The 12,946-nt window shown below is 53.1% G+C and overlaps 1 protein-coding gene and 1 long non-coding RNA gene across 3 annotated transcripts in view; one reads left to right on the top strand and one right to left on the bottom strand.

Moving 5' to 3' along the window:
* PPP1R16A (protein phosphatase 1 regulatory subunit 16A) overlaps positions 1-12,652 on the top strand; it is a 47,679-nt gene extending 35,027 nt beyond the window's left edge. For both annotated transcript variants that reach the window (XM_081918860.1, XM_081918861.1), the window contains exons 4-11: positions 1,560-1,705; positions 4,769-4,872; positions 5,666-5,790; positions 6,800-6,925; positions 8,011-8,086; positions 9,630-9,759; positions 11,266-11,425; positions 12,036-12,652. In XM_081918860.1, coding sequence (XP_081774986.1) covers positions 1,560-1,705; positions 4,769-4,872; positions 5,666-5,790; positions 6,800-6,925; positions 8,011-8,086; positions 9,630-9,759; positions 11,266-11,425; positions 12,036-12,419 — 1,251 coding nt within the window. In that variant the 3' untranslated portion in view covers positions 12,420-12,652. The remainder of the gene's footprint in view (positions 1-1,559; positions 1,706-4,768; positions 4,873-5,665; positions 5,791-6,799; positions 6,926-8,010; positions 8,087-9,629; positions 9,760-11,265; positions 11,426-12,035) is intronic.
* The window catches only part of LOC309374245, a 235,934-nt gene that overhangs the window by 203,946 nt on the left and 19,042 nt on the right, over positions 1-12,946 (bottom strand). The window lies entirely within an intron of this gene.

Genomic DNA, 12,946 nt, shown 5'->3' with positions numbered 1-12,946 from the left:
CGGAGCTATCTACTCTGAGGGGTGGTCCTTGCCTGTGGGGTGTGGAGGCACAGCTTCCCATTTCCTAAGCTGTCATTTATGCCCTCTCTTTCTTCCCATCCTCTTTCAATTATAACCCCCCCCCAAGAAATTAAACAGTTGCATTTTATAAACATAGAAATCGGAACGGAGTGTCTGCCTCCTGTTCAAAGGAGAAAAAGAGAGCAAGTTTTCAGACCCACAGGATGCAAATTTGGGCCTGCCTGAAGTGTGTGGGCAATGGCTGGAGGTGGTGCTTGGGGGCAGGAGCACCAGTGGTTAGAGGGGGGGTCTGCCTGGCAGAAGGGAGGTGTGTTTATTCCCTCTTGGCTTTTTTGCATAATACATACAGCTGCAAACTCAGTTTCCTTTAATGCGCTGTTCTGGGATGGAGTCTTTTACACACCAAGGCTTTTGCTTTCGTTGGGCCCTTGAGCTTCCACCGCAGCATCTTCTCTGGTCCTGATGGGGTCCTTGCCCTGAGCAGAGAACCAAATCCTTCAGGTCCAGGAGGCCAGATGAGTTGCGGCTTGACAAACCGAGTGAATTCGTTCTAAAAGCTCTTGTGCTCAGAATTGTAGAATTGGAAGGGACCCCAGGGTTCATCTAGTCCCCTGCAATGCAGAAAACTCAACGAAAGCATCCATGACAGATGGCCATCCATCCTCTGCTATAATAATAATAATAATAATAATAATAATAATAATAATAATTTTTATTTATACCCCGCCCTCCCCAGCTCAGGGCGACTAACACCAGGTATAAAAAGAATTGATTAAAATACAACTTAAAAACAAGATTAAAACACAACATTAAAATGCAGCCTCATTTCAATGGAAACTCAAATCAAAAACTTTCTGGGGATGAAAACTTCAAGTCTTCACCAAGGCCAACTATCCAGACTGGTCCTACGTGGGCCAGAAAAAAGCCAGGGAAATCCCCAAATAGGAGTTCCATCACAGAAGGAGAAAGGAAAAAGGAGGCTGGGAAGGGGATCAAGTTGATTCCAAGCCGAAGGCCAGGTGGAACAACTCTGCCTTACAGGCCATGCGGAAGGAAATCAGATCCTGCAGGGCCCTGGTCTCATGAGACAGAGCGTTCCACCAGGCCGGAGCCAGTGCTGAAAAGGCCCTGGCTCTGGTTGAGGCTAATCTGACTTCCTTAGGGCCCGGGACCTCTAGGGTGTTGCTATTTATGGACCTTGAGGCTCTCCGTGGGGCAGACCGGGAGAGGCGGTCCCCTAGGTACGAGGGTCCTTAAAGACCTCCAGCTTCCTCAGCCCAGGCTGTGTGTGGTGCATCTCCCATGGGGCAGCCCGCGAGAGGGGTCCTAGATCTGTCCCTCTTGTGTGAAAGTCATGCCCCGTGGGGTGGGAAGGGCCAAGAGAGCTGAAGGAGGGGGGCGCTCTCTGTTGGACAGATGCCACACTTCCTGAATTGCTGCTCCTGGAGGGGAGTGGGGTGTGTTTCGAGGGCAGGCGAAGCCCCTCTGCTCTGCCTTGTCCTCATGTCTCTTCTCCCCTTCTCCCCCCCCCCCCCCAGTGCTGCATTGACGACTACAGGGACATTGTGCAGCTGCTGCTGGAAGCCGGGGCCGACGTCAACGCCTGCGACAGTGAGCTCTGGACCCCTCTGCATGCCGCCGCCACCTGCGGGCACCTGCATCTGGTGGAGCTGCTCATTGACAAGTAAGGGCCACGAGGGAGACCCCCCCCGGGCCAGGGGATGGGCCCCCGCTGTCGGAGTTGCGTTCGACCGAGCGACTCCTCCGCCGGTCGAGCCCTTCGGAATCGCCTCTGACGTGATTAACGACCTGAGCCTCCAAGCGCGTTCCCATTGCACAGAGTATCCAGCAGCAGAAGTGACGAGATTTATGAGCTACATTGCAAGGAGTTTTAATATTAATAATAATAATAATAAATTTTTATTTATGCCCCCCCTCCAAGACCGGGCTCAGGGCGGCTAACAATCATAATAAAAACAAGTTGATTAAAATACAATTTTTAAAAAGATTAAAATACAACATTCAAACATTAGGATGTAGCCTCCTCACAGGAGGAGAAAGGAAAAAGAAAGGGGGGGGGGAGGGAATCAAACGGATTCCAAGCCAAAGGCCAGGCGGAACAACTCTGTCTTCCAGGCCCTGTGGAAAGAAATCAGATCCCGCAGGGCCCTGGTCTCATGAGACAGAGCGTTCCAACAGGCCGGAGCCAGTGTTGAGAAGGCCCTGACTCTGGTTGAGGCTAATCTAATTTCCTTAGGGTCCAGGACCTCTAGGATGTTGCTATTTAGGGACCTTAAGGTCCTCCGTGGGGCATACCAGGAGAGGTGGTCCCGTAGGTACGAGCTTATTACTAAGCTACGCAGACTGAAAAGAAATCATCCTCTCTGTGAAAGACAGAGAGCAACTGAACAACAAAGGAACAGGAAACTAGTAACATCACACCCGTCTCCTGTCTTCTGTGAGACTTCCAACAGTCTGGAATCCCAGGAATGTAAACAGAGTCCTGTGACTCCAAGAGCACTGCACAGTGGCACAAATAGAAACTAACACCCGCATGGGCATCTGTGCAGGGCCCCTGACAAGGGGCCACACTTTGAAACCTGAGTGGGGAGGCCCTTGCGCTAGTCCAGCGTAGGACCTGCCTGGTGTAGGGGAGGGTCTTCTCGTGAGCCAGAGGCGCAGTGGGGCTTAGTTGAGGCTGCTCAGCTTCCCCGCCTAACAATTGACACATGGGGCAGCGCAGCAGCTGCCGCTTTAGCCTCAACTGAGCAGCCTCCACACGGTCCCACTGCGCCTCTGGATCATGAGGAGACCCCATAGCATCTTTGGGCTCTGGGGAGGGTCTCCTTGCAAGTCACCCACCACCTCCGGGTTCCTGGCCTCCACGTGTGTGCAATTGCATACAACTGGGGAGTTGCAGGGGTCTCTTTCTCTTCTTTCTCCCCTGGGATGCCTCCCATCTCTAAGCTGTTAACAGGATCCGGGCATCCTTGCGACCCACTGCGCTCGTTGTGGGAGGCATCCTGCCCCTCCTCCCCATGGCATCATTACCAGGCTCCTCACCTCACCTGGAATTGAGGTCACGTTCTTGGGCTGCGCTGCAATTGTTTTGGATCTCACTTGTAGGGCTGTAAATATTTAACAGGCTTGCATTGTTGGCAGAGCAACTGTGTCACTGGCGTAGTTGGCTGCCTGCAGGGGATCTCCTGTGAGCAAAACGTCCGCCCGCCAATGAGAGAGCTTTCTGCAGAAATCTGTAGCAGTCCCTTTCTCCTTGTGGCAGAGAGTTCCCCAGCTGCTGTGCCTTGAGTTGCGGGTCTCCCTGCCTGGTGAGGGTCCCTGTATCCTTTGCCTCACATAGGCGTGCTTCAGCCCTCGCTGCTGCGATGAAGAGAGGCTTAAACAGGAGGGAGCATGAAGGAAACCGTCACAGATTGCGAATGGGGGATAGGTAGAAATGGCCTTGCTTCCTCAAAAACAGCAGCTTGGAACTTTTGCTGGAATTGATGCGCAGGTTTACGGCACATCAAAAGAAGCTCCCGTTTGCACATTATGCAATGAACCTATGGAACTCTTGGCTGCAGAATGCTGTGATGGCTACCAACCTAAGAAAGGAAGATGCAGACAGGGGAACTCAAGGCAGCACCTAAGTCAACGCCCCCTGATATGCCAAAGTGCAACCTCTGTTCTGGGGGCATGTTCAGCCCTTGAGTGCCAGAAAGTGTGGGGGTGGGGGAGAGATTGCCCCCCTGTGACCCCCTCCAGACCGCCCCTGGCCTGTTTGGCTTGCCACTCCCTAGAGACAGGATGTGAAGCTCTGAGGATCATTGGCCCCACCCAGCAAGGCAATTCCTTTGGGTCAGTTTCTTCCGTGAGGACCTAGGTTTGAGGGGTGTTTGGGTGAAAGGGGGTGCAAATGCTGGGAAGGAGGTGAAATCTGCACCCCGGGGCGCTTTGGCCCCTGGCCGAGTGTTGCTGCTTTATATTTTAAAGAACCAATCTCAGAGCGGTTTACAACACATTAAAGCATCAAATAAAACAATAGAGAATAAAAGACATTCAAGCTTCAAGGAAAATATTTCCAGATCCTACTCTGAGTGGCTTTTTGCTTTCCCCAGTCGCCAGCCTGGCATCCAGATATCTCCACGTGGTCTCAATTGGACCTGAGCCAGTCGCAAAACACCCCTGGCGAATTTCTAGCACTGAAAAGCACAGGTCACTTTCAGCTTTTGGAGCGGGGGGGGGGTGGTAGTGGCAGAAAAAGTAGGTAATGAATTAATTTTGGTGGTGTCAAGAATGTAAAACAAGTTAGCACGTTATCTTGTTTTGCATTGTGACACTGCTGTCTGCAGCTGGCCTTGCCCCCCCCCCCCCCCGGTTCCAGCATCTCCCCTCTTCTCCCCTGCTCCCTTCTGACTCCAGGGTGGCCTTGCGGGGGCTCCTTGAGGCTGCAGGGTCCTTGCAGGAGGGAGAGGCGGGGTGCTGTGGGGGAGCAGGATCCCGTTTCAGCCGCTCTCCCCAGCCGAGGGCGAGGAGGAAACTCAATCTGCAGCGCTCTCTGAAGAGGACCCACAAAGCATGTTTTCCTAGTGCTGCTGCTCCAGAACGGAAATAACTCCTTGTATCTGTTACACAACCAAGAGTTGGACCGTGCCATCGGCAGTGGCCCTGGGCATGCCAGAGGGACGCTTGCTTGCCTGCCTGCCTGCCAACCGCTTCTCCACCCCTTCTTCCTCTCCTCCTCCAGAGGCGCCAACCTGCTGGCCGTCAACTCGGATGGGAACATGCCGTACGACCTCTGCGAGGACGATGCCACGTTGGACTACCTGGAAACAGCCATGGCCGACCAAGGTGGGTCCTCTCCTCTCGGGCTGTTCCTAAGCAGCAGACTTTCTGACTTTCAAGAGCCGTTCAGCGGACTCCCTCGGAAGGGGGTGGTCTCTCCTTCCTTGGAGGTTTCTCAGCAGAGGTTGAATGGGGGGCATCTGTCATGGATGCCGCAGTTCCTGCAATGCAGGGGGTTGGTCTAGATGGCCCTTGGGGTCCCTTGCAACTCTTAAGCACAGGAGTGTTTTACCAGGGCTGCTGTCGTAGTGCAACGGCATCTGGAGGGCCACAGGTGGCACAGAGGGGGCTGTCGGTGCCCACTAGCCAGGATGCATGGTGCTGACAGTGCCTAGGTTGCAGGTTCGATCTTTGCATGGGACAGCTGCCTCTTCCTGTTCAGGGAAGTTTTTAATGTGTGGCATTTTAATGTATTTTTAATCTTTGTTGGAAGCTGCCCAGAGTGCCTGGGGAAACCCAGCCAGATGGGCTGGGTACAAATTATTATTATTATTATTATTATTATTATTATTATTATTATTATTATTATTCCTGCCTTGCAGTAGGGGAGAAAGTGCTCTTGTGCTCAGGTTCTGCTCGCAGGGTTCCTGCAAGAACATGGGCCCTGGGCCTGATCCCACAGGCTCTTCCGGTGTTCTTAAGGAGCAGCCGGAGCCCTGGTGGAGGACGTGTCTCTGGGCAGGTCCTTGGTGCCCCTGCCGGAGAGGAGCTGCCCTTCTCCTCCTCCCAGCGCAGCTGCGTCCCCTTTCCAGCCCCCCGTGGGCTGCTTTCCATTCATCCTCCTCCTCTCCATCCTCAGGTATCACTCAGGACACCATTGAGGAGGCCCGTTCCGCTGTGGAGCGTGCCATGGTGGACGACATCCGCCGGCTGGTGAAGGAAGGGGTGGACCTGAATACGCCGCTGGACCACAGCGCCACCCTGGTGAGATGGGTGCGCAGGGCCTGGCTTTGAGGCGGGCGGTGGGAGCGGGGATGTCTCCCCCCCTCTTGCTCCAAGTGCTGGCATCTCCTTTCCCCCTACAAAGCCCAGAGAAGTTGCCAGGCCCAGGATCTTTCTTTGAAGGGAAGGGTGGCAGAATATGTAAGATTTAAGGGCACCTGAAGGGCACCGTCCCAGCCCACAAAATGCAGTCCAGTGAGTCTGCCTGATCTATTCTCTGCCTCGGTGTTGACTCTGCACCTGCTGTTTCAAAGAAGAGGGAAACGGCTCAGGTGGTGTTGAGCTCCAAGCCAGGAAAGCTTTTCACTTAATTGCTTATTTCCTAAAATTTATACACCACTTGATTGGTTAAAAAAAACCAAAACACCTCAAAGCAGTTTGTGAAAAAGATAAAACAATAAAATTACCAATAAGAAAAATCAACAAATCAACAACAATGCAATGGTATCTCGGGTTACAGACACTTCAGGTTACAGACTCTGCTAACCCAGAAATAGTACCTCGGGTTAAGAACTTTGCTTCAGGATGAGAACAGAAATCATGCGGCGGCAGCAGGAGGCCCCATTAGCTAAAGTGGTGCTTCAGGTTAAGAACAGTTTCAGGTTAAGAAGGACCTCCAGAACGAATTAAGTTCTTAACCCGAGGTACCACTGTACTATAAAACTTTCAAAAATTAAAAACAGCAGTAGACCAAAGAGCAGATTAACACTCGCACCGGCTTTCTGAACATCTGAGTAGACTTGTATGAAGAAGAATGTTTTAGCAGGTGCCGGAAAGGGAATAGCAAAGGCCCCTGTCTGGTGTCAATAGGCAGGGAGTTCCAAAGTGTAAAAAAATCGAGTTCTTACCAGCTGTTATGTGGCGCCTGCAAATCCGCCGTGAAATGGGTTTGAGCATCTCCGTGGGTTTAAGGCAGCGGACAGGCGATCCCACCCAGGTCTTCCTCACCTGAAGCTTCTGCCCTTTCCTCACTGCCCTCTTTGCCCCGCAGCTGCACATCGCCTCTGCCAACGGCTACCTGGAGGCAGCCGAGCTGCTGCTGGAGCACAAAGCCAGCATGAGCGCCAAGGACGACGACGGCTGGCAGCCCCTCCACGCGGCCGCTTGCTGGGGCCAGGTGAGTGCCAGAGGCCTCCGGAAGGAGGAAATGGGGGGCCGGGGGCCTTGCAGAAGCAGCCTTGGCATGGGGAGCAGCGGACGCTGAGAGACGCTCCTCCAGGGCAAGGTGCTGCCCCCCAGTGGCCCAGGCCGCTCTCTGCAGCCTTTTCCTGGCAGATCGTTGACCATCGTAATCCCATTAATCTGAGTCCGTCTAGAGACCAGATGGCCCTGGTGATCCCCTGCTCAGTTCGATAAGCCAGGGATTTCCTAAGGCAGCTGGCGGTAATGCAAGCAATTAGCCAGCCGTTCCGGGCATTGGCAGAGGCCGCCGTGGGTACGGGAGCTCTGCAGGAGGGTTCTGGCACTGGTTGCTAGAGCAACCCCAACCCTGGGGAAGCCGTGGGCAGGTTCAGGGTCTGCAAAGCCAGCACTCTGCAGAGAGAGGATGGGCAGAGCTGAACAGACCACAGGAAAAGTTATTCCAATAATAATAATAATAATAATAATAATAATAATAATAATAATAATAATAAATATTTATAGCCCACCCATCTGGTTGGGTTTCCCCAGCCACTCTGGGCGGCTTCCAACAAAACATTAAAATACAATAATTCATCAGATATTAAAAGCTTCCCTAAACAGGGCTGCCTTCAGATGTCTTCTAAAAGTTGGATAGTTGTTAATTTCCTTGACATCTGATGGGAGGACGTTCCACAGGGCGGGCACCACTACCGAGAAGGCCCTCTGCCTGGTTCCCAGGCAGAGGGCCTTCTCGGTGGTGGCGCCTGCCCTGTGGAATGCCCTCCCATCAGATGTCAAAGCGATAAACAACTATCAGACATCTGAAGGCAGCCCTGTTGAGGGAAGTTTTTAATGTGTGACATTTCAATGTATTTTTAATCTTTGTTGGAAGCTGCCCAGAGTGGCTGGAGAAACCCAGGCAGACGGGCGGGGTACAAATAAATTGTTGTTGTTGTTGTTATTACCATTATTATTATTATTATTATTATTATTATTAGAGCTGTTCACAGCAGCCTGGCAACTGTCTCACCCTGTCACGGCCTCCTCCCTTTGCTAAAACCTCTTCTCTCCTGCTGGCAGATTCACCTGGTGGAGCTGTTGGTGGCTCACGGAGCAGATCTCAACGGCAAGTCGGTGTTGGATGAGACCCCGCTTGGTGAGTAGGTTGGGGAGTGTGTATGTGCATCAGAACTGGGGCAGCTGCTTTGGCTTCCTGGGTCCAGGCCCATTTTATTTCTGTTGACGCTCACGGCTGTGGTGCAAATGGCGAATAGCTTTCAAGGCCGAGAGAACAAGGACCTTGCTTCTTTTTTGCTACTCTGCCTCTTCCCAGGGCACAGTCTTCTCCTGCTCCCTTGGGGCTGGGCAGTGGTGGTTGCACTCTGGCAAATCCTTAGCGCAAACCTCAGCGGGCAGAATCTCATCGCATCTTATGCCTTCTGCCAGTGTGCAATTTGGGGGCAGGGCTGTAGCTCAGCGGCCGAGCCTCTGCCTTGGGTGTCTGCATGCAGGAGGTGCCATGTTCAGTCCAAAAGGGCATCTCCAAGTAGGGCTCAAAGAGACTCCTGTCTGAATCCCTGGAGCAGCTGCTGCCAGTCCGTGTAGGCAATATTGAGCTAGGTGGACCCATGGTCTGATTCAGGGCAAGGCAGTTTTCTAATCACATCATTCCAAGAATTCTGTGTATACAGTACTCAAATATTGGGCATGCCTAAATCCCTGAACTGCCTTGCAGCAACTGGATGAGGCAGTGAGCGAGAGAGAGCGAGAGGGAGAGAGCAAGCTCCTTTGTGTAATAGTAATAGTAATAGTAATTTATTAGTTGTACCCAGCCCATCTGGCTGGGTTTCCATAGTCACTCTGGGCTAACAAAATATTAAAATACAGTAATGCATCAAACATTAAAAGCTTCCCTAAACAGGGCTCCCTTCAGATGTCTTCTAAATGTCAGGTAGTTGTTTATCTCTTTGACATCTGGTGGGAGGTTGTTCCACTGGGAAGGCGCCACCACCGAGAAGGCCCTCTGCCTGGTTCCCTGTAACCTCACTTCTCACAGGGAGGGAACTGCCAGAAGGTCCTCGGCGCTGGATCTCAGTGTCTGGGCAGAATGATGGGGGTGGATCCACCAAGTGGGTCCACTTGGGTTCCGCAGCTGCAAAAAGAGCTGTCTGCCTCTCTCCCTGGGCAAGGCCCACTCAGGGCAATGGCCAGGAATGGTCGCACAAGATATTGCGGGAACTTGGGCGGCCCTGCGAGATCTCGCAAGAGCACCCTGGAATTGGTGCCCTGAGTAGGCCTTGCTCCTTCCACCCCAAGCAGAGCTAAAGCTCTTTCCGTACCCCAAGCGGAAACCCAGCAGAGAAAGAGCTTTCAGGCTCTCTCCCTTGCTTGGATTTAACTTGTACGATTTCAACCAGTCCCTCTTAAACCGTGCACATAAGCAGAATTTGGCACTTAAGGTCTCTGCTCTATTTATTTTTTTTAAAAGTCTCTAGTCCTTCTGACTAGAGGAAAATCTGACAGTTTCTGTCTAGATCTCGGAAGGGAGGGCGCCGCTGAACTGGGCTTGCTGTGCCGTGTCCTTGCTGCTGGGCGGAGGCTCCAGGTTCGGCAAAGGTGATGGAGGGAAGAAGGGTCTGGTCCAGAATGCCCCCCCTCTGCCCCTGGTTCCTGACTCTCGTCTTTCCCCTTCCTGCCAGACGTGTGTGCCGACGAAGAAGTGCGGGCCAAACTCATGGAGCTGAAACACAAGCACGACGCCATCATGAAGTCCCACGAGAAGCACAAGTCCCTGCTGCAGCGACGCACCTCCAGCGCCGGAAGCCGAGGGTACGGCATGCGGCATGGGTTCAATGTGTGGGGCCAGAGTAGCCTGCCAAGCCCAGAAGGGAAGGGCAGGTGGAAGAGGAGCGATAGAGTAACCGTCTTCAGGCAGCTGAAGATGGAGCAGGCTCAAATGAGAAGAAAGGAGATTCTGAGTTTAGGAGGAACTTTCTGGCTGTGAGAGCTGTTTGACAGTGGAAGGTGTGGGATTTTTTTCCTGGGAGGTTGGAGGGCCATTGGCCAGGGGTTCTCCAGCTGTGATTCCTGCTTTGCAGGGGGTGGACCAGACCCTCAGGGTCTCTTCTATGAATTTATGAGTGGGGAGGTGGAGCAAAACCTCCCTGGAGGCTCTCTCCCCCCCCAATTCTTTTTATTGATTTTCCACATTTATAACAAAAGAAACACACAAAAGAAAACACATTACAATACTGAAAAAACAAAAAATAAAACAAAAATATGGACTCTTATTACTTCTAAAACCCAATCTAACTTTCATTGTTATCTGACTTCCTCAAATCCCCCCAACTGAATTTCACTGCATCACCTTGTAACAGTTCTCCAAAACCATCTTTCTAGTAAAATTAACTCCTTCAGTTTACTATCATCTTCTCTTTTCTTAATAGTCTAAATCCATAATGCTTTACAACTCATTCTTATTCTAATCCTAAGCCTATTTGATACTTTCAAGTGACTTCTAATTATCTTAGGTAAAGGGACCCCTGACTGTTAGGTCCAGTCGTGACCGACTCTGGGGTTGCGGGCTCATCTTGCTTTATTGGCCGAGGGAGCCGGTGTACAGCTTCCGGGTCATGTTGCCAGCATGACTAAGCCACTTCTGGCGAACCAGAGCAGTGCATGGAAATGCCATTTACCTTCCTGCCGGAGTGGTACCTATTTATCTACTTGCACTTTGACGTGCTTTTAAACTGCTAGGTTGGCAGGAGCAGGGACCGAGCAACGGGAGCTCACCCCGTCGCAGGGATTCGAACTGCCGACCTTCTGATCGGCAAGCCCTAGGCTCTGTGGTTTAGACCACAGTGCCACCTGTGTCCCAATGTAATTATCTTATATTACAGTATTTAGCTAAATACAGTGGTACCTCGGGTTACATACACTTCAGGTTACATACGCTTCAGGTTACAGACTCCGCTAACCCAGAAATATTACCTCGGGTTAAGAGCTTTGCTTCAGGATGAGAACAGAAATTGTGCTCCGGCGGCACGGCAGCAGCAGGAGGCCCCATTAGCTTAAAGTGGTGCTTCAGGTTAAGAACAGTTTCAGGTTAAGAACGGACCTCCAGAACGAATTAAGTTCTTAACCAGAGGTACCACTGTAATCTTTAAATTTCTTCCAGTCTTCTTTTTGATCATGGATTCTCCCAGTCAGGTCGGCCAGCTCCAAAAAGTCCCACGTCTTCACCTGCCATTCTTCTGGAGGCTCTCTTTGCTTTGAGAGACTTGTGCAGAAGCAGTTCTCACCCCCTCCCTGCCCCTCTTTCTCCCCCCACTCCAGGAAAGTGGTGAGGCGGGTGAGTGTGACCGAGCGCAGCAACCTCTACCGCAAGGAGCACGAGAAGGAGGCCATCGTCTGGCAGCAGCAGGCCGAGCAGCGGGAGAGCGAGGGGGAGGACGAGGACAGGCAGACGGACGCCGAGCTCCAGCCACACGTCTTGGTGAGGGGGGGCCTGATCCTGACCGGGGGGGGCGCGGGGAGCTTAGCCCCTGCCCTTTCAGCTAGCCGTCCGTGTTTGCTCTCAACAGCCAGGCCGCTCTGCTGGGACCCCTTGTAATAACACACCCCATTTCTTTGTCTCCCCCCACAATCAAATCAGCCTCAAAAATGAAGCAGCTCTGTCTTCGAATCGGCTCCAGCTTGAGTTTCAGTTTAATTGGAGGGCTTATTTTTTAATCACCGTATTTTTCGCTCTATAAGACGCACTCCCCCCTCCTAAAATGTAAGGGGAAATGTGTGTGCGTCTTATGGAGCGAATGCAGGCGGTTGGGGTCAAGGCAGTGGCCGCCCCTCTGCCACCGCCATTGCTGCAGAATCAATGTCCCGAACGTGTAGTAATTAATTAATTAATTAATGTGTCCCCGGATTCATTGAAAAAAAAAATCTGGAAACCTTAGTCTAGCTTCCCCAGCAAGAAGGATTCCGGTCTCTTGGGAAAAGTCACTTAACATTTTCCCCTTGTCTGTTCTCGGAGTCTGTCCTTCGCCCTGCGGTGGTGGTGGGAAGAAGGTGCCATGGCTTCATCCTTCCTCCCTCCTCTGTCCTGGCAGGACACTGAGCCAGCCGTTGTCCAGGAGCCGGGGGAGCAGTTGTCCGAGAGCAACGGCTCGGCCCACCCCAAGCACCTCTACTCCAAGCGCCTGGACCGCAGCACCTCCTACCAGATGGCCACGCAGGATGAGCCGGCGGCCGGGCTCAGCAAGGAGAAGGCACGCCACACCCTGGCCGACCTGAAGCGCCAGCGGGCGGCCGCCAAGCTGCAGAGGCCCCACGCGGAGGACCTTTCCATGGGCGCCGGCGAGGCCCCCATCCCGGACTCGGAGCACAACTCTGTGTATTTCACAGCGGCCAGCGGGGACCCCCCGCTCCTCAAGCTGACCGCCCCGGCGGAAGAGACTCCGGTGGAGAAGAAGCGCTGCTGTCGGCTGATGTGAGCTCGGAGGGAGGCTCTCCTCTTCCTCCTCCTCGGCACCCTTTGACCCAGGCCTTGCACCCCTCCTGGCTGCGCCTGGTGGGTGCCCGGCGCCTCTGGAGCTTGGATGCAGCAGCCTAAGCCAGCTGCTCCCCAAGGGCTTGTCTGCGGGAGAGGCAGCACCCTAGCCCGACGGAAAACCCCAGCTCCCTACAGTTGCCGGTGCAGAAATATCACCCGCCAAACTACAGTTCTCTGTGTTGGAAGGAGTCAGCTATCGGGCAGCCCTGAGTGCTCTTGCCAGTTCTGAAGGGAGAGTCCCTGCGCTGCTGTCCTGGCAGGTCTTGGGGACGACGAACAAGGAGATTCTGCTGCGTCCATTGCGCTGGTGCCCAGGGCGCAAGTGGAGGCCAACGCCCACGTCCCGGTTCTGTTCCAGTGGGCTGCTCTGCCCTTGCACAGGGAAGTGGCGGCAGGTTGTGGCTGCTCCGGAATCGCCTGGAGGAGGCCAGGTTTCCTGGGAAAAGGGGACACATGGAGTGAGGGGAC

The sequence above is a fragment of the Podarcis melisellensis genome, assembly GCF_964234715.1.
Source record: "Podarcis melisellensis genome assembly, chromosome: 7".
NCBI lineage: Eukaryota > Metazoa > Chordata > Lepidosauria > Squamata > Lacertidae > Podarcis > Podarcis melisellensis.
This window is presented reverse-complemented; position numbering and strand designations above follow the sequence as displayed.